Source organism: Amborella trichopoda, chromosome 3 (assembly GCF_054954075.1).
Source record: "Amborella trichopoda isolate Santa Cruz 75 chromosome 3, AtrichopodaSantaCruz75HAP2 v2.0, whole genome shotgun sequence".
In the NCBI taxonomy this organism is placed as follows: domain Eukaryota; kingdom Viridiplantae; phylum Streptophyta; class Magnoliopsida; order Amborellales; family Amborellaceae; genus Amborella; species Amborella trichopoda.
Window position 1 is genome coordinate 16,181,106 of NC_142338.1, and position 26,909 is coordinate 16,208,014.

General features: G+C 33.8%; 1 protein-coding gene across 1 annotated transcript in view; it reads right to left on the reverse strand.

Annotated features, from left to right (window-relative positions):
* Positions 1-3,938: 3,938 nt before the first annotated feature.
* The window catches only part of LOC105420373 (uncharacterized), a 31,499-nt gene continuing 8,528 nt past the window's right edge, over positions 3,939-26,909 (reverse strand). Inside the window, exon 3 of the mRNA XM_088860222.1 lies at positions 3,939-6,547. Within this exon, the coding sequence (XP_088716348.1) occupies positions 5,503-6,547 (1,045 nt within the window). The 3' untranslated portion in view covers positions 3,939-5,502. The remainder of the gene's footprint in view (positions 6,548-26,909) is intronic.

A 26,909-nucleotide genomic window follows, 5' to 3' on the forward strand; every position in this document is an offset into this window, starting at 1 on the left:
CAATTAAAATATATTAGCCACTACAAAGACTGGATTCCACCATTCCAAATAATGAATCAGAGAACCTATTATGTCTTTTATCTCTTAGGCATACAAGAATAGAATTATTAAGTCCTAATCTTGTTAATGGTTTAATTGCTATTTGTATTAACCCAATATGTAGATACTTATAATTTTTATTTTTATGTACTTGTAATATTTTATTTGATAGAAGTTGAAAGTCTTCTTGGTTACTAGTAACAGACAAGGTCTGTTCTACAGTTTTTATAGCATAACCTATTTTTAAATCGAATGTTCCTTTTTTAAATACATTAGATATAGATACTTTTGGTATATTCCAATTTTGTATTTGGTTTTCAATATCATTTATAATTACTTTTTCTTTATTCTTAATCCTTAGAGTATTACTAGTTTGTCCAACAGCTTTATCAGTATGATTTCTAATAAAATTTTCCATTATTAGGTTGCGGATGAGTGTTATCTGGACAGTCATCTTTGACTACCTCTTATGTTTGTTTCGACCTCAGCGGCTCTCTTGGCCTTAACGGTCTTTAGACTGGGTGTCTGAGCGTCTCTAACCTCAATAGTCGGACCAACTTTCTTTAATGGAAAATTTTCTTAGATTTCTTATGATGAAGTTCTTCTTAAAACTAGTGATTCTCTACTAAGATAGTGAACAGGTGTGAACTGGGTTGGCTCTGATACCATAAACGCGTCAAGATCTAACCTAATTAATTTTGTATAAATCTTAACCTTAATTGTTATTATTATCTTAAAAACATGAATAAAAAGGAATTACTTGCTATTATTCATTGTGTTTGTAAATTTCAAAGTGATATCCTTAATCAACACTTTCTTATTCGTACCGATTGTAAAGCCGCCAAAGATATTCTGCAAAAAGATGTTCAAAACCTTGTTTCCAAACAAATCTTTGCCCGTTGGCAAGCAATTTTATCTGCTTTTGATTTCTCTATTGAGCATCTTCACGGATCTACTAATTCTTTACCTGACTTTCTTACTCGTGAATTTTTGCAGGGGGGACCGTACATTACCACTTCCTGACAAAGATACCATTCCATACGGTTTACAATTATTTTTTACTAATCAAAATATCAATATGAATAGTCCTCCAAATAAATCTAGAGGGAAACAACCCATGAACTTAGTACCTTGTAATATGCCTGGGCCTCTTATGCCCAGCTATCCCTCGTTGACTCTGACACCTATGTCACCTCTCAGATCCACAAACATACTTGAATATTTTATACAAACTCCTCCCCAAAGTCCAATACAAACCCCGAGTATGGCATTCTCTCCGGTAACATACCCAAATAAGCAAACCTCCACTACTACCAAATTCGTTTATATTTAAACAACATTCTTATCTGATATACCCATTTCTGACAACCATGTGCAAACTGACCCAAATAAACTTGCTCCCTTTTACCTTGTAAACCACTTAAATCCATCACATGGAGTTAAGACTCGTGAACGGTATGAATCCATTCTCATGGAAACCAGTTATGTTTCTATTGTGCACTTTTATAAAGGAACCATTAAATTATATGCATATTCCAAATTTCTGATAAAAAAATTACTTTCTTATGAGGATTGGGGTTGTAACCCCATACAAGGGAAAAAACTAGTAAATGCAGAATTTCAATACAAATATTATCAATATGCTGAGTATATAGAAGCCTGGCATAATGTTTTCTCATATGAAAATCCAAATAATACTCACTCCTGGTACTTGCAATTCAAACTCCATATCTATGAACGATTCTCTAATTGGTTTCGCCACTGGTTTTTATTATGGGGATCCCAGACACAAATCTTACCAGATTCTTTCCAAGCCTTTCAGACCAAATTTGCACAATATAATACTTGTACTGACCTAGATGATTCTCATCTTTATTTCATGGCCATTTACCAAATACCTTGGATACTCAAATGGGATTATACCATTTCTGAGAATAATACGCATAACTATGAGTACATCCCTAAACTTATCAAAATTAAATGGTGGGATATCTTCAGTACTGATCCTGCCTCCTTTACCCTTAAACGAATACCTCCTCCTAGTAATATACTTAACCCACAAGAACATAATACAGTCAGTCTACCCACATTCTCTGCATACTTGAAAAAGATGAGACTAGCACACCCCAATGCTACTCTCGAAGAATTAGAACAAAATCTTCTCAATATCTTTGCCCCTAGAAATACAGCACCTGCCACCTCAGAAGAAACGGTTCAGTCCGGTAACCCACTGTTGGAAGACTTTAGCCAGCGATCTGACCAATAACCCGACAGCCCGTTTCAGACAGCCCGCTTCTCCGACAGCAAAAGTATTATTATACCTCACCACAGCAAAAAGCATCTTAGACATGACTACACCGCCATAAGACGACAACATACTACGATAAAAAGATTCTCTCATGTTGGATTTGACTTAGTGATGTCATATCTTTAGTACTGGTCCTGCCTCCTTTACCTTTAAACGAATACCTCCTCCTAGTAATATACTTAACCCACAAGAACATATTACAGTCAGCCTACCCAAATTCTCTGCATACTTGAAAAAGATGAGACTAGCACACCCCAATGCTACTCTCGAAGAATTAGAACAAAATCTTCTCAATATCTTTGCCCCTGAAAATACAGCACCTGCCACGTCAGAAGAAACGGTTAAGTCTGGCAACCCATTGTTGGAAGACTTTAGCCAGCGACCTGACCAATAACCCAACAGCCCGCTTCTCCGACAGCAAAAGTATTATTACAGCAAAAAGCATCTTAGACATGACTACACGGCCATAAGACGACAACATACTACGCTAAAAATATTCTCTCCTGATGGATTTGACTCAGTGATGTCATATCAGCTGCATAGTACAGATTCCTTTTGTATATGTGTCACCATCTATCCTTCACACGTATGAGACCTTCACCATCACCGCCACGTAGACAATTCCTTCTTCATCAAACTACCTATCCTCGAGTACCACGTTTTTTTCCTCTGGGACCCTCATGTCTCCCGAATGACCCTTCGTCAGTCGAATCTTCTACGGAACTAATATCAGCCAGCCACGAAGCACTCCACTCATCTTGCCAACAGTACAACGTCACCTCATGATAGCTTCCTCATGACAGCTTCCTTATCTCTACAAAGCCAATCGAATCGATACCTTCATCACCAAGGCACCTCTTCCTCTAGCTATAAATAACCTCTCCTACCTTAAGCAGAATAGGCTTTCACAAGGAATTCCCGCAGGTCAAGAAGCTCAGCCCAGACTTCCCTCTCTTGCTCTCTTGCTCTCTTGCTCTCTTGTTCTCTTACTTTCTTTCCCTTTCTCTTATGATAGTAGCTTAGTTACTGTTCTAAACTCTGTACCACATCTCAAGTCGGTAACGTCTGCTACTCTTTACTTTATGTTCATATATGTGTGATTGTAATTTGTCTACTCTGCCTTTTTACTGCCCTCACAAATGGCAATCATTTTCCAGCCTATGTATTTGTAATAATCCGTAAGTGTGTAATTGCTTCAATCTTGTACTTCTATTTTTGCAATTAATATATGTGATTATTGTGCTCTTCTGAGATGCAATTTAAGATAGTATTTAGCATCAAAATTCGTAATTATACTCATACTTCTCGTATAGTTATAGACATATCCGTTATTTCTGTCATCTTTATCATCATAGCATTTTTATACTATGTCAGTATATTACAACAAGTAATAGAGTACCATAGTTTAATCTTCCAGTTTTTAAGATAAGATAAGATAGTGTGAGATACATAATTAAACTATGTTACTCTATTACTTGTTGTAATATACTGATATAGTATAAAAATGCTATGATGATAAAGATGGCAGAAATAAGGGATATGTTTATAACTATCCAAGAAGTATGAGTATAATTACAAATTTTGATGCTAAAAACTATCTTAAATTACATCTCAGAGGAACACAATAATCACATATATTAATTGCAGAAATAGAAGTACAAGATTGAAGCAATTACACACTTACGAATTATTACAAATACATAGGCTGAAAAATGAATGCCATTCGTGAGGGCAGTAAGAAGGCAGAGTAGACAAATTACAATCACACATATATGAACATAAAGTAAAGAGTATCAGAGGTTACCGACTTGAGATGTGGTACAGAGTTTAGAACAGTAACTAAGCTACTGTCATAAGAGAAAGGGAAAGAAAGTAAGAGAACAAGAGAGCAAGAGAGCAAGAGAGGAAAGTATGGGCAGAGCTTCTTGATCTGCGGGAATTTCTTGTGAAAGCCTATTCTGCTTCAGATAGGAGAGGTTATTTATAGCTGGAGGAAGAGGTGCCTTGGTGATGAAGGTATCGATTCGATTGGCTTTATAGAGATAAGGAAACTATCTTGAGGAAGCTATCATGAGGTGACGTTGTACTGTTGGCAAGATGAGTGGAGTGCATCGTGGCTGGCTGATATTAATTCCGTAGAAGATTCGACAGACGAAGGTCATTCGAAAGACATGAGGGTCCCAGACAAAAAGGACGTGGTACTCGAGGATAGGTGGTTTGATGAAGAAGGAATTGTCTACGTGGCGGTGATGGTGAAGGTCTCATACGTGTGAAGGATAGATGGTGACACGAATACAAAAGGAATCTGTACTATGCAGCTGATATGACATCACTGAGTCAAATCCAACAAGAGAGAATATTTTATCGTAGTATGTTGTCGTCTTATGGCCGTGTAGTCATGTCTAAGATGCTTTTTGCTGTGGTGAGGTCTAATAATACTTTTGCTGTCGGAGAAGCAAGTTGTCTGAAACGAGCTGTTGGGTTATTGGTCAGGTCGCTGGCTAAAGTCTTCCAACAGTGGGTTGCCAGACTGAACCGTTTCTTCTGAGGTGGCAGGTGCTGTATTTTCAGGGCCAAAGATATTGAGAAGATTTTATTCCAATTCTTCGAGAGTAGCATTGGGGTGTGCTAGTCTCATCTTTTTCAAGTATGCAGAGAATTTAGGTAGGCTAACTGTATTATGTTCTTGTGGGTTAAGTATATTACTAGGAGGAGGTATTCGTTTAAGGGTAAAGGAGGCAAGATCAGTACTGAAGATATGACATCACTGAGTCAAATCCAACAAGAGAGAATCTTTTTATCGTACTATGTTGTCGTCTTATGGCGGTGTAGTCATGTCTAAGATGCTTTTTGCTGTGGTGAGATCTAATCATGCTTTTGCTGTCGGAGAAGCGGGCTGTCTGAAACGGGCTGTCGGGTTATTGGTCAGGTCGCTGGCTAAAGTTTTCCAACAGTGGGTTGTCAAACTGAACCGTTTCTTCTGAGGTGGCAGGTGTTGTATTTCTAGGGGCAAAGATATTGAGAAGACTTTGTTCTAATTCTTCGAGAGTAGCATTGAGGTGTGCTAGTCTCATCTTTTTCAAGTATGCAGAGAATGTGGGTAGGCTGACTGTATTATGTTCTTGTGGGTTAAGTATATTACTAGGAGGAGGTATTCATTTAAGGGTAAAGGAGGCAGGATCAGTACTGAAGATATCCCACCATTTAATTTTGATAATTTTACCGAGTTTAGGGATGTACTCATAGTTATGCGTATTATTCTCAGAAATGGTATAATCCCATTTGAGTATCCAAGGTATTTGGTAAATGGCCATGAAATAAAGATGAGAATCATCTAGGTCAGTACAAGTATTATATTGTGCAAATTTGATCTGAAAGGCTTGGAAAGAATCTGGTAAGATTTGTGTCTGGGATCCCCATAATAAAAACCAGTGGCGAAACCAATTGGAGAATCGTTCATAAATATGGAGTTTGAATTGCAAGTACCAGGAGTGAGTATTATTTGGATTTTCATATGAGAAAACATTATGCCAGGCTTCTATATACTCAGCATATTGATAATATTTGTATTGAAATTCTGCATTTACTAGTTTTTTCCCTTGTATGGGGTTACAACCCCAATCCTCATAAGAAAGTAATTTTTTTATCTGAAATTTGGAATATGCATATAATTTAGTGGTTCCTTTATAAAAGTGCACAATAGAAACATAACCGGTTTCCACGAGAATGGATTCATACCGTTCACGAGTCTTAACTCCATGTGATGGATTTAAGTGGTTTACAAGGTAAAAGGGAGCAAGTTTATTTGGGTCAGTTTGCACATGATTGTCAGAAATGGGTATATCAGACAATAATGTTGTTTCAATATAAACGGATTTGGTAGTAGTGGAGGTTTGCTTATTTGGGTATGTTACCGGAGAGAATGCCAGACTCGGGGTTTGTATTGGACTTTGGGGAGGAGTTTGTATAAAATATTCAAGTATGTTTGTGGATCTGAGAGGTGACATAGGTGTCAGAGTCAACGAGGGATAGCTGGGCATAAGAGGCCCAGGCATATTACAAGGTACTAAGTTCATGGGTTGTTTCCCTCTAAAATTATTTGGAGGACTATTCATATTGATATTTTGAATAGTAAGAAATAATTGTAAACCGTATGGAATGGTATCTTTGTAAGGAAGTGGTGGTAATGTACGGTCCCCCCTGCAAAAATTCACGGGTAAGAAAGTCAGGTAAAGAATTAGCAGATCCGTGAAGATGCTCAATAGAGAAATCAAAAGCAGATAAATTTGCTTGCCAACGGGAAAAGATTTGTTTGGAAACAAGGTTTTGAACATCTTTTTGTAGAATATCTTTGGCGGCTTTACAATCGGTACGAATAAGAAAATGTTGGTTAAGGATATCACTTTGAAATTTACAAACACAATGAATAATAGCAAGTAATTTCTTTTTAACAGTACAATAATTTTTTTGTGTAGGATTCCAAGCTTTAGATGTAAAACGAATTAAATTGTTCTTTGGAATCAACTGATTGTTTTAATATACCACCAAGACCTAATTCAGAAGCATCACATTCAATTATTTTAAAAGCTGTAGGATTAGGTAAGGTTAGACATAGTAATTCTTTGGCTTTTACTTTAAGCCGTTGTACTGCTACAGTATGGATTTCTATCCATGGTGGCGGATTCTTTTTTAACCTGTCATATAAGGGTTTGGCATCAATAGCGAGATTCTGGTAAAAATCACTTATAGGCATCCTAAGAATCGTTGTAATTCAGTTTTATCTAAAATTTTATCAGGAAATTTGTCAGCAAATAGAATATATCTATCAATTGGGATAATTGTTCCTTGATATATATTGTCCTAAAAATCAAATTTTTGTTTGGAAAAGATTTAGCTTTTTTGCAGAGACTACTAATCCAGCATTTTTAACTGTATGGATAAAAGTATAAAGACGTTTAAAATATTTATCAGCGGATTCAGAGAATACTAGAACATCATCAATATAAACTATCATGAATTTATAAAAAGGGTTAAACACATCATTCATTATTTTCTAGAGTTATGATAGCGCATTTTTAAGACCAAAAGGCATGACGTTCCATTCATATTGTCCAAACGGGACATTAAATGTTGTTTTATACTTGTCTTCTTCCTTTATCTGTATTTGCCAAAAGCCAGATTTTAAATCAAATTTGGAAAATATGACTGCATGTAATAGTCTATCTAGCAAGTCTTTTTTATTTGGAATTGGATATCGAATCCATTGTAAAACCTTATTTAAGGGTTTATAATTGATAACCAATTGTAGAACTCCTCGTTCTTGTTCGGCGTTTTTGTTGACATAAAAAGCAGAACAGCTCCAGGGAGATAAACTGGGACGCATGAGTTTCTTTTGACGTAAATCTTTAATTTCAGTATGACAAGTTTGTAGTAATTCTGTATTCATTTGAATGGGTCTAGCTTTTGTTGGTATTTTTGTTTCACTAAAACTTGGTTCATATGGTTATCCAACAATATGTTGTTTTCTATTCCAAAAAGCAGTTGGCAAATCATTACATATTTCGATTTCAATAAGTCTTTTGAGTTGTTTTATTTTTTGTATCATATCATTGTTTTGGAGTTTTTCACTAACAATTTTGTGTTTGATCTCAAGTTGTAGTGATCCTAAAAAATCTTCTTTTTGTTTGATACTATGTTTGACAGTATTAATTTTTTTGAGTTTTGGTTTATCAAGGAATTCAAATTTAATAGGGGTATCATGAATATTTGTTTCAATACCTGTATGGGAAATAGTAATGGGATATAACAGAGTGAGGAAAGGTACACCAAAGATCACAGCTTGGCTGAGTCCTTTAACCATAATAAATGTAGTAGGAAAGCAATGACCTTCATTACAAATTTTAGCATTAGATAATTTATATCTAATAAACAGTCTATTTCCATCAGCAGTGTTGAGGATTTGAGTAGTTTTATCAACGTAATTTGTAAGAACTAATCTTTCATTAAGACAATTCAAATCGGCACCTGAATCAACTAAGGCTAACGTTTGAAATTCGTATTCATCGCTTATTACGATGGTTACTAAAACAAACCATTTTTGTGTGAATACTTTATTTAATACATTTACTGATTTAGTAGTAGATGATTCGCATTGATTTTTATAATCATTGGGATGATATGATTTGAGCAAGTGATCAAATTCAATGGAATCTGAATCGGTGTCTATTTCTGAAGTTCTATTATGGAGTTCAAGAATTTGAATTCTATTTTTTAATTGAGCTACTTCTAGCTTGACTGTATTTACTTCGGCTTTGAGTTCAGCAATAGTAGGCTCTTTTTGTGCAGCTTTATGCTGATTTACACGTTTCATAATATCAGAAAAGTTAAAAGTATCAGGGGGTTTTACTAATGGCATATGTTTTGTTTTTGTTTTTGTCAAAGTAATAAACTGAGTAATTATTTCTCGTTTTTCATTAGGGTCAGAAATTTTCTCTATTAAATCTAAAATAAGATTATCCTCTTTAGTGAGAGTATGAATATCAGAAGTTGTAATAGGACATTTACATTTTTCTTCATCGGTGTCAGAACTATTACTAGTAGTTGACCAATAAAAATCATCATTATGAAGTGTTCCTATAAAAGATGTGTCACTACTTGAAGTAGTGTCTGTATCTGAACTAGTAGATGAATCATATATTTGAATGATCTCATATATTTTATTTCTGATTTGCTCATCTAATGTAATGACGTCTAATTTTTTATTAACTTTGCATTGGCTTTTATAATGGCCAACTTTTCCATATTTATAACAAACAGGTAATTTTTTACCTTTTTTATGGGAATTCTTATAAGCAAATCTTTTAGTAAACTTCTTAGATTTCTTATATTTGGCTGGAGAAGACGTATGTGTTTTCTCATATCGATCACTTCGATGTTTTCTCTTTTTATGGAATTTATGTATTTTATGTGGTTTATTTTTATCAATACGATAGCCAAATTGTTCACAGAAATCACCTAATTCTTTTTTACCACTCATGGTTTGTTTATCGAGTTGTTTCTTGAGTTTCATATCTGTGCATAAGGCTAAGCCTTCAGCACATATTTCAGAGGATAATTCGCCTAACGTATATTGAGAGTAGTTGATTGTACCTCCATGTTTATTTTTCAAACGTTCTTCGACTTTTTTGGCGAACAGATATGGTAGACCGACTGCGAATTTTTCTTTCCAATGGTCAAGGTGGCTATCTTCTCATATACGTAAACGAGAGAAAAAAACGTCTTTATACCACTTATAATGGGATAATGTGGAAAAACGTAAATTTGATAAAAGATCAACAGTTCGTGCTGCGAGTGTGGCAGTATTTCCTATGAAATGAAGAGCAATTGTATAAATAAGTGAATTGACAGCATGACTTTCAGTATATAAAACATCTTGATTTTGTTCATTTTTTGCTGTCCATTGACGTTTATTTGTTAATATTTGTTGTTTTGTTTGATGATTCAGATGGGAATCCCACCATCCTCTTAGCCATCCAGTAAATCCTGAAACGATGGCTTTTGTAATTTCCTGATCATGGCTACCAGCCATTTTACATGCTGAATCATACATAGTCATATGCTTCATTGTATCTAGTATGCGATAGTCGGAAATTCCATCAATGTTCCAATCTATAATAGTTCGACCAGTGTATGTAGATGTATGACTTGTAAGGTTTTCTTCCAATTGGATATCAACTGGAGTTGGTCTCTTATAGTATGGTCGAGCATTTATCGGTTGCCAATTCTTACTATAATTGACTCGATTTATAGTATCTGGGGAAATATGGTGTTCAGAAAAAGCTTTTGGTATATTTGTTAGAGTATTTCTGATTGGAGGTTCAATATTTTCATTATCTTGAAACATCATTTCTTCTTGGAGAGTCATATTATCATGCTCTGGGATTTTCGTTTTCTTTTTATCGTTTTTGGGTATAAAAATTTTCCCTTTGGAATAAAGAAATGAGTTTGGGATCAAAAGTATCTACATACCATTCTCTGATCTATTTATTTTCTTGGGATAAATAATCATTGATTATGAATTTATTATCTAATTTTTCTTCTAGTTGTAAGACTTGAATAAATTTCGCTCCATCAGGTTCTTCATGAGGTTGTTTATATTGAGGAATAATAATATTACCTTGATGTTCGTATTAGTCCATCAATTTGTGGTTTAATCGGCGTAGTAGGTGTTGGTGGAATGGTTATGATTGGAGGAATTCTGTTGTATGTCGTAACAGCTTTTCTTGCTGGTTCTGGTTTTCGAAAAGAAGAAGTACTTGAAATACTAGAGATGGATGAATTATCCATTGGTTGAAAAGAACTATTATTTGTGAATTGGATTTCAATATTTCCATCTGTATGTTCAATAATTTTATCCGGAATGTTTTGGATAGATGTTTGTGATGGTTGGTTTTCATTATGAATGGACCATGTTTGTGGCAAGGTAAATATCTGACCAGGATATTGTCTTTGGGATGATAGTATTTAATTTTTCCATATTGGTTTGGAACAATATAGTTTGTCCTCGTGTGTCTACTTGAAGCACATTGGGACATAAAGTATTCATTACTTTGTAGTACAAACGATATACTATGGCTATATTTTGGGAACCTATTAACATATCAAATCCCTGAGTTTTCAGGTTCAATGACAAGACGTTTAAAATATTTGGATCTGTAATTGATACAAAATAATTAAGAAAACAATTAAAATAAATAAGTCCGCTACATAAACTTGATTCAACCATTTCGAGTAATGAGTCAGAAAATCTATTATGTCTAGTATCATGTAAACATACTAGGATGGAATTATTAAGTCCTAGGTGAGTTAAGGGTTCAACTGCAATTTGTATTAAGCCTATATGAAGATATTTGTAATTGTTTGTTTTATGGACTTGTAATATTTTATTTGATAATAGTTGGAAATCTTCTTGGTTACTTGTAACAACTAGAGTCTATTCGACTGTTTTGATAGCATATCCTATTTTTAGATCAAATTTACCTTTTTTATACATATCAGATATTGGAACCTTTGGTATGTTCCAATTTTGAATTTGGGTTTCTATATCATTGATAATAATTTCTTCTTTATTTTTAACTCTTAGAGTACTATTAGTGGAACTACTTACTTTATCTGATAGATTCTTAATAAATTTTTCCATTATTAGGTTGCGGTTGAGTGTTATCTGGACAGTCCACTGTGATTACCTCTTATGTCTCCTTCGACCTCAGCCGCTCTCCTGGCCTTAACGGTCTTTAAACAGAGTGTCTGAGCGTCTCTAACCTCAATGCTCAGACCAACTTCTTTTAATGGATTAATTTAATAAGTTTCCTCAGATAAAATAATGAGTGACACTATTATTACTCTATCAGGGTGTGGCTCTAATACCATAAATACCGCAAGATCACCCTATCTCACACTGTATATATATATTGTTAAAGAGTCAAAGTTACAGTATTACTCTAGAAACCTAACTAAGTTTACATCTAAGAAAGTTGGTCCGAGAGTTAAAGCAAGAGACGAAAGAAGTCTAGGCAAAATACCCGCCAGGGCCATGAAGAGCCGCTTAGGAGAACACGCTGGACCCTTGGTCGTCCAAATTGTCATTATCGGCAACCTACTAATGACAAACTTAATTAGGAATCTTAAAAGTAACACAGTAACTCAAACTTAAAGTTTAAGAATTAAGAATAAGGAAGAAATAATCATAAATGATGTTGAAAAACATATACAAAATTGGAATATTCCAAAAGTACCAATAAAAGATATTTATCAAAAGGGAACATTTACATTTAAACTCGGATATGCTATAAAAACAATAGAAAAAAGTCTATCAGTAAAGCAAAACCAAGAAGACTTCCAACTGTTTTCAAGAAAACTCATTGAAAAACATAAAGAAAATAATTATAAATAGTTACACATTGAGTTAATACAAATAACCATCAAACCGCCCGTTTAGGGTTAAACACTTCAGTGCTCGTATGCCTAAGAGATACGAGACACAATAAGTTTTCGGACTCACTCTTCGGCATGGTTGAATCTAGCTTTGTAATGGACCAATTTACTTTAACTGATTTCCAAATTTTTCTGTTTCATTAACCGACCCTAATATTCTAGATATACTAACAATAAATCTGAAAACCCATGGATTTAATATGACTCCTGGTTCTCAAAATTTAGCTTTAATATACCATATTTATTATAAAGTTATGAATACGCTATGTCCTAATATTATGCAAACAGATAAGAAGGATCAAACCATATTATTTCAAACTAATATAGAAAAATCAAACACTATTATACCCAAAACCATTACTTGGTCAGATATTATTCTACCTCAATCATGGTCAATTCAAAATGAAAACCAACCAAAAGAAGTACCAGTGAATAATATTCCCAATCAAACAATAAAACATCAAGATGGAAATATTGAAATTAAATTTCAAAAACCCATAATACAGGATGACATAGGACTCAATAGGAAAAGGATTAACAAGCCATTAATACCAGCAAGGAAATCTTATCATACAACCCCAGATGTTATCATCCTTTCTTCTCCATCAAAACCTACAACATCTTCAGACTTACAACTACAAAGAGTCAAACAAACATCTGATCACATAGTCATTCCCACGTACACATCTGAACCTGACATAGCAGATTTTAACATACTCACTTTACAAGTTGAAGAAGATATAAATATTGATGAATATTTAGAAGAATACTTAGCTTATAAATTAGCACAAAAGAAGAAAAAGGTAGATATTGAATATATAAAACAAGATTATCTAACCCTAGAAAATCAAGGTATTAGAGAATGGTATCTCAAAACATTCCAACCTCGATTAGTAGGTTACAAGAAATATGTACTCAATATGTACAAAAAAGAGAAACAAAAGAATTTTTTATATGATTATGTACTCAATATAATATTAAAATTCCTCAATTCCATACTGTTCAAACAATTGAAGAAAAAACTTATATAAGTACAGATAGAACTACTACTTCTAATACCCATCCTCCTGTCAAAAGTATTATACTCAAAGAAGTCAATACCCCACCAGTAAAATGTGAACCACCTCAATCCCTATATGAAATTATTGCAACACCTTATAAGGTTGTACCCAAAGAAATGACAAAAAAGTATGAATTAATACCACATATCATTGAGCAAAATAATTATACCAACCTATACATGAAATCTTTAAGAAAACATACAGAAAGAATAAAAAGATTGGTCACTCCTCAATCTAAGGGAGTAACCCCTCCTATTCCTAAAGCTGTTTTATTCAAACCACCTTCAGAACTTAATAAAACCAAATTCCATTTAGGCGAAGATAATAAAACACTAATGAATCAATTAATATCTAAATTAGCCCAATTAGAAATCAAGGGCATTCCTTCTCCAAAATTAAGTACTGTTATGCCAATACCTGGTAGTTCTGTACGTCTCTCTACTATTCCAGAATCTTTAGATAAAGGAAAACTGAAAATTCTTGAGCATGAGACATTAATGCTTCAGGAAGAAGAACCCATTATAGACGATACTCTGGCTAATAGAGAAACTGCATTTATGGATACTTCAACCAATGATTTAAATAGAATCGCATATGGTAAAACATGAAAACTAATAACAGCTTTACCCTACCATAAGAGACACACACCTGTTGATGTACAACTAGAAGAAGATGCTATCCAACAAGCTGGTTCCTATTCAGGAAGATCAATTGTCAATTGGACAATAGATGGTCTATAAGATCTAAAAATATTAGATGTAATGAGACATATGACAATGTTTGCTTCAGCAAATAAGATGGCTGGCAATCCTGATCAAGAAGTTGCCAAAACCATAGTCAATGGATTCACTAACTGGTTAAGAGGATGGTGGGATTTCTATGTTGATGATGAAACCAAGAACAGAATCATCACCAATACAAGACAATGGACTGCCAGAAATGAACAAAATCAAGAAATCATATATACTGAAAGTGATGCAGTAAATACCTTGATATATACTATTACCCTCCATTTCGTAAAAAGTACAGCTTTATTAGCAGCAAGATCAGAAGATCTGCTGTCCAATCTTAGATGTCCAACTCTCTCTCATTAAAAGTGGTATAAGGATGTATTCTTTTCACGATTACTCATCAGAGAAGATTGTCAATTAGACCATTGGAAAGAAAAATTTATTGCTGGTCTACCATACTTATTTGCAGAAAAAGTCAAAAAGAGACTAAGAAAGAAACATAATGAAGTTATCATATATTCTGCATATACACTCGGAGAATTATCAGCAGAAATATGTGCTGAAGGATTAGCCTTATGTACTGATCTTAAACTTAAAAGACAACTTGATAAACAACAAATTACCAAACACAAAGAACTTGGTGATTTTTGTGAACAGTTTGGTTATCATTTAAATAGAAAAAATAATAAACCTGAAAAATTATATAAAAAAAAGAAAAAATACAAGTAAAAATATAAAAACGATAAAGTACATAAACAATATAAGAAATCCAAACATCAGAAATTCATAAAAAAGTTTTCACCAAAAAACAAAGATAAAAAAAAAATACCAGTCTGTTATAAATGTGGAAAACTTGGTCACTATAAACATCAATGTAAAGTCAAAAAGAAAATAGATGCTTTACACTTGGATGAATCAGTAAAATCACAATTATATCAAATTATCAACTATGATTCATCATCCTCAAAATACAGATTCTCCCACATCACTTATAGGAAATATCCAAGATGACAATCTAATATGGACAGAGTCATCAGATTCTACAGATTCTTCTGATAAGGAATCATCTGATCCAATGCAAGAATCTAACTGTGCTTGTCCAATTCCCTCACATAATCTTCATATGCTTACCCAAGAAGATAATTTAATTTTAGATCTCATAGAAAAACTTACAGATCCTGAGGAAAAAAGATAAGTGATTACAAAATTTATAAATCTAGCTAAAACAAAAGCAAAAACACCTCCTATCAATAAAACACCAGATGAATATAATTTTGCCTCTATTATAAAAGGAGTTAGTGAACAACACCTTACCAAGCAAAAAAAACCTTCTATTTCAGAACTCAAACAAGAGATCATTGAAGTCAAGAGAGAAGTGCATCAGCTCAAAAATAGAATTAAAATACTAGAATTACAAAATCTATCCAACCACAATTCTGATATAGATGAAGTGGAATTTAACCATCTAGTAACAACATACAGTCCTGATCCACCAGGAGATGCTCCAGAAATGTCAAATACAAAACCACTTCTAATAACATAACAACCTACTTCTGTAAATCTTCTAGAATAAATAATGATCCAAAAATGGTTTCTTCAAGTAACCATTATAGTTGCAGAAGATTATAGATTTCAAACATCAGCTTGAATAGATTCAGGTGCTAATTTAAACTGTATCACTGAAGGATTAGTACCAACAAAATATTTTGATAAAACATCTCAAATCCTAAATACTGGCAGTAGACTCTTTATAAACTATAAATTATCTAGGTATGCAATAATCACCAATGTATCCAAACCCCTTTTATCATGGTAAAAGGTCTGAGTCAAGCAGTTATTCTTGGAGTCCCATTCCTTACTTTATTATATCCATTATCCATAGATCATACAAGACTCACATCAAGTTATCAAAATATTCCATTATATTTTGAATTTATTCACAAACCAAAACTCAAAGAACTAAATCGTGTCAAAAGTCAATTACACAATAAATAACACTTTCTCTATACTTTAAAACAAGAAATTAAATACAAATATGTCGAAGAACAATTACAAAATCCTCTGATACAACAAAAGATCTAACAACTTCAACAACAGATAGAAATGTCCATCTGTAGTGAACATCTCAATGCTTTTTGAGAAAGGAAAAAACATAGTATCAGTCTTCCATATGAACCAGGATTTGATGAAAAACAAATCTCTACAAAAGCTAGATCAATTCAAATGAATACAACTCTATTAGACATGTGTCGAAAAGAAATTGCTGAACTCCAAAATAAAAACTAATTAGACCAAGCCTATCACCATGGAGTTGTGCAGCTTTCCATGTAAATAAAAATGCTAAAAAGGAACGAGGAGTTCCTAGACTTATTATCAATTATAAACCATTAAACAAAGTACTACAATGGACTAGATATCTCATTCCTAATAAAAAAGATTTAATAAATAGAGTGGCAAATGCTTGTATATTTTCTAAATTTGATATGAAATCAGGATACTGGCAAATTCAAATTAAAGAGGAAGATAAATATAAAACAGCATTCAATGTACCATTTAGCCAATATGAATGGAATGTCATGCCATTTGGACTAAAAAATGCTCCATCTGAATTTCAAAAAATAATGAATGATGTATTCAATGCTTATTATCAATTTATGATTGTTTATATTGATGATGTCCTTATCTTTTCTGAATCCATAGATTAACATATAAAACATATAAATACATTCATCCATGCAGTCCGGCATTCAAGATTAGTTGTATCTGCCAAAAAGATTACTTTATTCAAAACTACTATTAGATTTCCAAGACACAATATTCATCAAGGCACCATTATTCCTATAGATAGATCAATACAATTTGTTGATAAATTTTCTGATCAAATTCTAGATAAAAAAGAACTGCAAAGATTCTTAGGATGTCTTAATTATGTCATTGATTTTTATCAAGACCTTGCCATAAATGCAAAACCTCTACATGATAGATAAAAAAAGCATCCCCCACCCTGGACAAATATTCATACCAAGGCAGTACAAATAATTAAACAGAAAGTCAAAACTCTCCCTTGCCTTTCTCTTCCTCGTCCTACTGCTTTCAAAATAATTGAATGCGACGCCTAAGAGTTGGGATTAGGAGGAATCCTAAAACAAAAAGTGGATGGTCATGAACAACTACTCAAGTATACTTCTAAGGCTTGAAATCCAACCCAACAAAACTATTCTACGGTAAAAAAAGAATTACTTGTTATTGTCCATTGCGTTACCAAATTTCAAAGTGATATTCTCAATCAACAGTTTCTTATTCGAACTTATTGCAAAGCTGCTAAAGACATTCTGCAAAAAGATGTTCAAAACCTTGTTTCAAAACAAATATTTGCTCGTTGGCAGGCTATACTTTCTGCCTTTGATTTTACTATTGAACACCTTCACCGTTCTTCTAATTCCCTTCTTGATTTTTTAACCCGTGAATTTTTGCAGCGGGCAACACTGATGCCAACGACAAAAAAACACCACTATCACTTGCACTATAGCTCTTTGCAGCTAATCAACATAATACTTTGTCCAATTCACTTACTCTAATGGGCTCTCGTAGCAATTCTTCCAACAATGAGAAACGCCCTTTGGCAATAATACCATTTGAAGGTGAAAATCCGCCTTTGGCTACCCTTTCACCGTCCATTTCACCCATTCATCAAATAACTTATCCAGAAGCTAATACATCCACTCCAGCCTATACTCCTGCTCAATCAAGGCCAACCCAAAGGCCTAATGTTCCTCGTTCTCCATTCATTGAAAGAGCATATCTCATGGATATTACAATAGATGACTACCATATTAGCATGGATCCCATCAAACTTGCTCTGTTATATCTCATAAACCATTTGAATCCTACCAATGGAGTAAAAGCCCGTGAATACTATGAAGCCATTTCTTATGGAAACAGGGTCCATCTCTGTTGTCCATTATTATCAACAAAACAACAAAGTGATTGCATATTCCAAAATGTAAATCAAGAAGTTGCTTTCTTATGAGGAGTGGGGTTGCAATCCCACTCAGGGCAAAAAACTAAATAATACTGAGTTTTCGTATAAATATTATAAATATGCCGAGTACATAGAAGCCTGGCATAAAGTATTTTATTATCAAAACCCAAATAATACTCATAACTGGTATATTCAATTTCGATTACCAATTTTAGAACGATTCCCAAGTTGGTTTAAAAATTGGTTTTTAGTATGGGGATCAACTACGGAGAGTTTACCTCCTCCTTTCCAAAAAGTGCAGGAACAATTTGTTCTCTTCAATAATAGCGATATCAATCAGACAATCACTTTTACTTTATTGCACTATACCAACTCCCATGGATTATGAAGTGGGAATATTCAATCTCTATTAATAATACAGCCGATCATACCTATATTCCTCGCCTTGAAAAAACCATTTCAGTTAAATGGTGGGATATCTTCAATATGGATCCCACAACCATAGTACCCAAACGAATACTTCCACAAAAACCTATGTATAATCCCAATCCAAGCGGATATAATACTGTCAATGCCTCCTTTGATTTCCCCACATACTTGAGAAATATGTTACAAACAAACCCTAATGCTTCCAAAAAAACCCTTGAACAACAAATGAGGGAGATTTTTTACAGAAGCAGGAAGAAAGCCAGTCTCATCAGATGAGACCGTACAGTTGTCATCAGCTCGTACCAACAGATACTTTCCAGTTGAAGAAACTGATCCCGAAAGAAGAAGATGATGCGGATGAATGCAGCCAAAGACCATGATTCATTGCTGCCAAGACTGTGACCCGTTACGATGCTCACTAATACAACAAAGACTCTATAGGACCACTCACATACGACAAAAAATACTGTTCCAGGATACCATTACTATTCTCACCAACAGACAAGACAAAAGAGTCACTATTCCCAGATGCTGTTACTATTCTCACCGACAGACAAGACAAAAGAGTTACTATTCCCAGATGCTGTTACTATTCCCACTGGCATAAAAGACAAGCCACCGACACTGTAGCACAAGAAAAGACAAAAGTCGCCGACTAATGACGACAAAAGGACCACTATTCCTAGATGCCTTTTTTGTCCTTATCTCCGACCAAACGAATCTGCTTTTCCTCTTTTTTCTTTTGCTTTTGTCTCATCATTCTACTTTAAGTCTTTTCGCGCTTTACGTTGCTTTACCTTCGCTACGAAGGCTCCTCTTCTTTGCCTATAAAAAACCAGCCTCCTGCCTCATAACGGCAAGGTCGCTTGGAGCCTCTCTTCTCTCTAAGTTCTCATCTGCTCTGCTCTGCTCTAATCTGCTCTGCTCTGCTCTCATCTGCTCTGCTCTTATCTGCTCTGCTCTGCTTTGCTCTCATCTGCTCTGCTCTGCTTTGCTCTCATCTGCTCTGCTCATAGCTATGCTCTTCAGTTCTCATAATTTACTTTAATCACAGGTTCTATCTCCTCCTTTCTTTATATTTCCAATATGTGCGTTTGTAATTTTCATACACTTCCATCATACTGCCCTCGGCACTGAAAACTCTTTTCCAGTTATTGTATTTGAACTTTGGAAGTGTGTTTTTGTGCTTTCATCATCGTAAGTATGCTTTGACTTCCATCATGTCTGCATAAACGATTGTAAGTGTGCTTTTGTTTCCATAAAGTCTATATAAAACGCCTGCAAGAGTATTTGTACAGTTGTTTTCTCTTATATACTGTTGATACGAGTATAATGGTTTGCTTGGTTTACACATTATGCAATTTAAACTCATGTTTAACATAAAAATAGGAAATTACAATCACACACAGTGGTTCGTAATAGATATATCTGTCATTCCATTTATCTGCATACTCCTGTTCTGCTTAAATTATTATCGAATCTTACAAGAAATAGTAAAGTACAATAGCCTCTTATGCACCCACTTACTCTAAATCAAGCCTCCAAGCAGTCACTGTAGATCCTGGCCCCATTTTCATAATAGAGGCAAAATTATATTCATCTGGTGTTTTACTGATAGGAGGTGTTTTTGCTTTTGTTTTAGCTAGATTTATAAATTTTGTAATCACAGATCTTTTTTCCTCTGGATCTGTAAGCTTTTCTATGAGATCTAAAATTAAATTATCTTCTTGAGTAAGCATATGAAGATTATGTGAGGGAATTAGATAAGCACAGTTAGATTCTTGCATTAGATCAGACGATTCTGTATCAAAAGAATCTTAAGAATCTGATGACTCTGTCCATATTAGATCATCATCTTGGATATTTCCTATGAGTGATGTGGGAGAATCTGTATTTGAGGATGATGAATCATAGTTGATAATTTGATATAATTGTGATTTTACTGATTCATCTAAAGTGTAAAGCATCTATTTTCTTTTTGACTTTACATTGCTGTTTATAGTAACCAAGTTTTCCACATTTCTAACATACTGGTATTTTCTTTTTATTTTTGTTTTTTGATGAAAACTTTTTTATGAATTTCTGATGTTTGGATTTCTTATATTGTTTATGTACTTTATCGTTTTTATATTTTTCCTTGTATTTTTTCTTTTTCTTATATAATTTTTCAGGTTTATTATTTTTTCTATCTAAATGATAACCAAACTGTTCACAAAAATCACCAAGTTCTTTACGCTTGGTAATTTGTTGTTTATCAAGTTGTCTTTTGCGTTTAAGATCAGTACATAAGGCTAATCCTTCAGTACATATTTCTGCTGATAATTCTCCGAATGTATTTGCAGAATATATGATAACTCCATTATGTTTCTTTCTTAGTCTCTCTTTGACTTTTTCTGCAAATAGGTATGGTAGACCAGCAATAAATTTTTCTTTCCAATGGTCTAACTGACAATCTTCTCTGATGAGTAATCGTGAAAAGAATACACCCTTGTACCACTTATAATGGGAGAGAGTGGAACATCTAAGATTGGACAGCAGATCTTCCGATCTTGCTGCTAATAAAGCTGTACTTCCTACGAAATGGAGGGTAATAGTATATATCAAGGTGTTTACTGCATCACTTTCAGTATATATGATTTCTTGATTTTGTTCATTTTTGGCGGTCCATTGTCTTCTATTGGTGAGGATTTTATTCTTGGTTTCATCATCAACATAAAAATCCCACCATCCTCTTAACCAGCCAGTAAATCCATTGACTATGGCTTTGGCAACTTCTTGATCAGGATTGCCAGCCATCTTACTTGTTGAAGCAAACATCGTCATATGTCTCATTACATCTAATATTTTTAGATCTTATAGACCATCTATTGTCCAATTGACAATTGATCTTCCTGAATAGGAAACAGCCTGTTGGATAGCATCTTCTTCCAATTGTACATCAACAGGTGTGGGTCTCTTATAGTAGGGTAAAGCTGTTATTGGTTTCCATGTTTTACCATATGCGATTCTATTTAAATCATTGGTTGAAGTATCCATAAATGCAGTTTCTCTATTAGCTAGAGTATCGTCTATAATGGGTTCTTCCTGAAGGATTAATGTCTCATGCTCAAGAATTTTCAGTTTTCCTTTATCTAAAGATTCTGGAATAGTAGAGAGACGTACATAAATACTGGGTATTGGCATAAGAGTACTTAATTTTGGAGAAGGAATGCCCTTGATATCTACTTGAGTTAATTTAAATATTAATTGATCCATTAGTGTTTTATTATCTTCGCCTAAATGGAATTTGGTTTTATTAAGTTCTGGAGGTGGTTTGAATAAAACAGCTTTAGGAATAGGAGCGGTTACTCCCTTAAGTTGAGGAGTGACTAATCTTTCTATTCTTTCTGCTTGTTTTCGTAAAGGTTGCATGTATAAGTTGGTATAATTATTTTGCTCAATGATATGTGGTATTAACTCATGCTTTTTTGTCATTTCTTTAGATACAACCTTATAAAATGTTGCAATAATTTCATATAGGGATTAAGGTGGTTCACCTTTTATTGGTGGGGTATTCACTCCTTTGAGTATAATACTTTTGACAGGAGGATGGGTACTAGAAGTAGTAGTTCCATCTCTACTTATATAAGTTTTTTCTTCAATTGTTTGAATAGTATGGAATTGAGGAATTTTAATATTATATTGAGTACTCCTGTAACCATATAAAAAATTCTTTTGTTTCTCTTTCCTTTTTTAGGAATTTATTATATTTTTTACGAAATAATTCTACTAATCGAGGTTGGAATGTTTTGAGATACCATTCTCTAATACCTTGATTTTCTAGGGCTAGATAATCTTGTTTTATATATTCAATATCTACCTTTTTCTTCTTTTGTGTTAATTTATAAGCTAAGTATTCTTCTAAATATTCATCAATATTTATATCTTCTTCAACTTGTAAAGTGAGTATGTTAAAATCTGTTATGTCAAATTCAGATGTATACATGGGAATGACTACGTGATCAGCTGTTCGTTTGACTCCTTGTAGTTGTAAGTCTGAAGATGTTGTAGGTTTTGATGGAGAAGGAATGATGATAACATCTGGGGTTATATGATAAGATTTCCTTGCTGGTATTAATGGCTTGTTAATCCTTTTCCTATTGATTCCTATATCATTCTGTATTATGGGTTGTTGAAATTTAATTTCAATGTTTCCATCCTGATGTTCTATTATTTGAATGGGAATATTATTCACTGGTACTTCTTTTGGTTGGTTTTCATTTTGAATTGACCATAATTGAGGTAGAATAATATCTGACCAAGTAATGGTTTTGAGTATAATAGTGTTTGATTTTTCTATATTAGTTTGAAATAATATGGTTTTATTCTTCTTATCCGTTTGCATAATATTAGGACAGGGTATTCATAACTTTGTAATAAATACGGTATACTATAGCTAAATTTTGAGAACCATGAGTCATATTAAATCTATGGGTTTTCAGATTTATCGTTAGTATATCTAGAATATTAGGGTCGGTTAATGAAACAGAAAAATTTGGAAAACAGTTAAAATAAATGGGTCCACTACAAAGGCTGGATTCAACCATGCCGAGGAGTCAGTCCGAAAACTTATTGTGTCTCGTATCTCTTAGGCATACGAGCACTGAGGTGTTTAACCCTAAACGGGTTAACGGTTTGATGGCTACTTATATTAACCCAACGTGTAAATATTTATAATTATTTTCTTTATGTTTTTCAATGATTTTTCTTGACAACAGTTGGAAGTCTTCTTGGTTTTGCATTACTGATAGACTTTCTTCCACTGTTTTTATAGCATATCCAAGTTTAAATGTAAATGTTCCCTTTTAATAAATATATTTTATTGGTACTTTGGGAATATTCCAATTTTGTGTATGTTTTTCAACATCATTTATGACTATTTCTTCCTTATTCTTAACTCTTAAATTTTGAGTTTGAGTTACTGTGTTACTTTTAATATTCCTAATTAAGTTTGTCATCTGTAGATTGCGGATAATGACAATCTGGACGACCAAGGGTCCAGCGTGTTCCCTTAAGCGGCTCTTCCTAGCCTTGACGAATACTTTGCCTAGACTTCTTTCGTCTCTTGCCTTAACTCTCAGACCAACTTTCTTAGATGTAAACTTAGTTAGGTTTCTACAATAATACTGTAACTTTGACTCTTAAACAGTTGCACTGTTTGGCTCTGATACCAAATGGGACAAGGATCTACAGTGACTGCTTAGAGGCTTGATTTAGAATAAGTAAGTGAATAAGAGGCTATTGTATTTTACTATTTCTTGTAATATTCGATAATAATTTAAGCAGAACAGGAATATGCAGATAAATGGAATGACAGATATATCTATTACGAACCACTGTGTGTGGTTGTAATTTCCTATTTTTATGCTAAACACGAGTTTAACTTGCATAATATGTAAACCAAGCAAACCATTATACTCGTATCAACTGTATATAAGAGAAAGCAACTGTACAAATATTCTTGCAGACGTTTTATACAGACTTGATGGAAACAAAAGCACACTTACAATCGTTTATACAGACATGATGGAAGTCAAAGCATACTTACAATGATGAAAGCACAAAAACACACTTACAAAGTGCAAATACAATAACTGGAAAAGAGTTTCCAGTGCTGAGGACAGTATGATGGAAGTGTATGAAAATTACAAACGCACATATTGGAAATAAGAAGAAAAGAGGAGATAGAACCTAGCATTTAGAGTAAATTATGAGACCTGGAGAGCATAGCTATAAGGTCAAGATAGTTGTTGCATTGGATGGAGCGTAAAGGTAAGAAAGAAAGCAGAGTGACAGAACAGAGGCTGGCAGAGCAGAGCAGATGAGAGCATAGCAGAGCAGATGAGAACATAGAGAGAAGAGAGGCTCCGAGCGACCTTGCCGTTATGAGGCAGGAAGCTGGCTTTTTATAGGCAAAGAAGAGGTGCCTTCGTAGCGAAGGTAAAGCGATGTAAAGCAAGAAAGGACTTAAAGTAGGATGATAAGACAAAAACAAAAGAAAAAAGAGGAAAAGCGAATTCGTTTGGTCGGAGGTAAGGACAAAAAGGGCATCAAGGAATAGTGGTCCTTTTGTCGTCATTGGTCGGCAACTTTTGTCTTTTCCTGTGCTACAGTGTGGGTGGCTTGTCTTTTATGCCAGTGGGAATAGTAACAGCATCTGAGAATAGCAACTCTTTTGTCTTGTCTGTCGGTGAGAATAGTAACAGCATTTGGGAATAGTGACTCTTTTGTCTTGTCTGTCGGTGAGAATAGTAATGGTATCCTGGAACAGTATTTTTTGTCGTATGTGAGTGGTCATATAGAGTCTTTGTCGAATTGGTGAGCATCGTAACGGGTCACAGTCTTGGCAGCAACGGGTCATGGTCTTTGGCTGCATTCATCAGGATCATCTTCTTCTTCTTCGGGATCAGTTTCTTCAAGTGGAAAATATCTATTGGTACAAGCTGGTGACGACTGTACGGTCTCATCTGATGAGACTGGCTTTCTTCCTGCTTTTGCAAAAATCTCCCTCATTTGTTGTTTAAGGGTTTCTTTGGAAGCATTAGGGTATGTTTGCAACATATTTCTCAAGTATTTGGGGAAATCAAAGGAGGTATTGGCATTATTATATCCACTTGGATTGGGATTATATATAGGTTTTTGTGGAGGTATTCGTTTGGGTACTATGGTTGTGGGATCCATATTGAAGATATCCCACCATTTAACTGAAATGGTTTTTCCAAGGCGAGGAATATAGATATGATCGGCTGTATTATTAACAGAAATTGAATATTCCCACTTCATAATCCATGGAAGTTGGTATAGTGCAACGAAGTAAAAGTGATTGTCTGATTGATATCACTATTATTGAAAAAAACAAATTGTTCCTGCACTTTTTGAAAAGGAGGAGGTAAAATCTCAGTAGTTGATCCCCATACTAAAAACCAATTTTTAAACCAACTTGGGAATCTTTCTAAAATTGGTAACCAAAATTGAATATACCAGCTATGCGTATTATTTGGGTTTTGATAATAAAATACTTTATGTCAGGCTTCTATATACTCGGCATATTTATAATATTTATACGAAAACTCAGTATTATTTAGTTTTTTGCCCTGAGTGGGATTGCAACCCCACTCCTCATAAGAAATCAACTTCTTGATTTGCATTTTGGAATATGCAATCACTTTGGTGTTTTGTTGATAGTAATGGACAACAGAGATGGACCATGTTTCCATAAGAATGGCTTCATAGTATTCACGGGTTTTTACTCCATTGGTAGGATTCAAATGGTTTATGAGATATAACGGAGCAAGTTTGATGGGATCCATGCTAGTATGGTGGTCATCTATTGTAATATCCATGAGATATGCTCTTTCAATGAATGGAGAACGAGGAACATTAGGCCTTTGGGTTGGCCTTGATTGAGCAGGAGTATAGGCTGGAGTGGATGTATTAGCTTCTGGATAAGTGTAAAGCATCTATTTTCTTTTTGACTTTACATTGATGTTTATAGTGACCAAGTTTTCCACATTTCTAACAAACTAGTATTTTCTTTTTATTTTTGTTTTTTGGTGAAAACTTTTTTATGAATTTCTGATGTTTGGACTTCTTATATTGTTTATGTACTTTATCTTTTTTATATTTTTCCTTGTAATTTTTCTTTTTCTTATATAATTTTTCAGGTTTATTATTTTTTCTATCTAAATGATAACCAAACTGTTCACAAAAATCATCAAATTCTTTACGCTTGGTAATTTGTTGTTTATCAAGTTGTCTTTTGAGTTTAAGATCAGTACATAAACCTAATCCTTCAGCACATATTTCTGCTGATAATTCTCCGAGTGTATATGCAAAATATATGATAACTCCATTATAAAGATTAAAGTACAGAGAAAGTGTTCTTTATTGTGTAATTGATTTTTGACACTATTTAATTCTTTGAGTTTTGGTTTGTGAATAAATTCAAAATGTAGTGGAATATTTTGATAACTTGATGTGAGTCATGTATGATCTATGGATAATGGATTTAATAAAGTAAGGAATGGGACTCTAAGAATAAATGCTTGACTCAGACCTTTTACCATGATAAAAGGGGTTTGGATACATTGGTGATTATTGCATATCGAGGCATTAGATAATTTATAATTTATAAAATGCCTATTGGCGAAAATGAACAATGATTTTGCCTACCTTCATCACCATCCAAAGTTCATCACACGATCACGATTACCCGATAGTGTTTTATTTTTCCTTTTTTTTACAAATCGGAATGATCTGAAATTTGGAATGTGTGTTCGTCAAAAATAGGAGAATATATAAAAAAATATTAAAAAAATATTTAATAT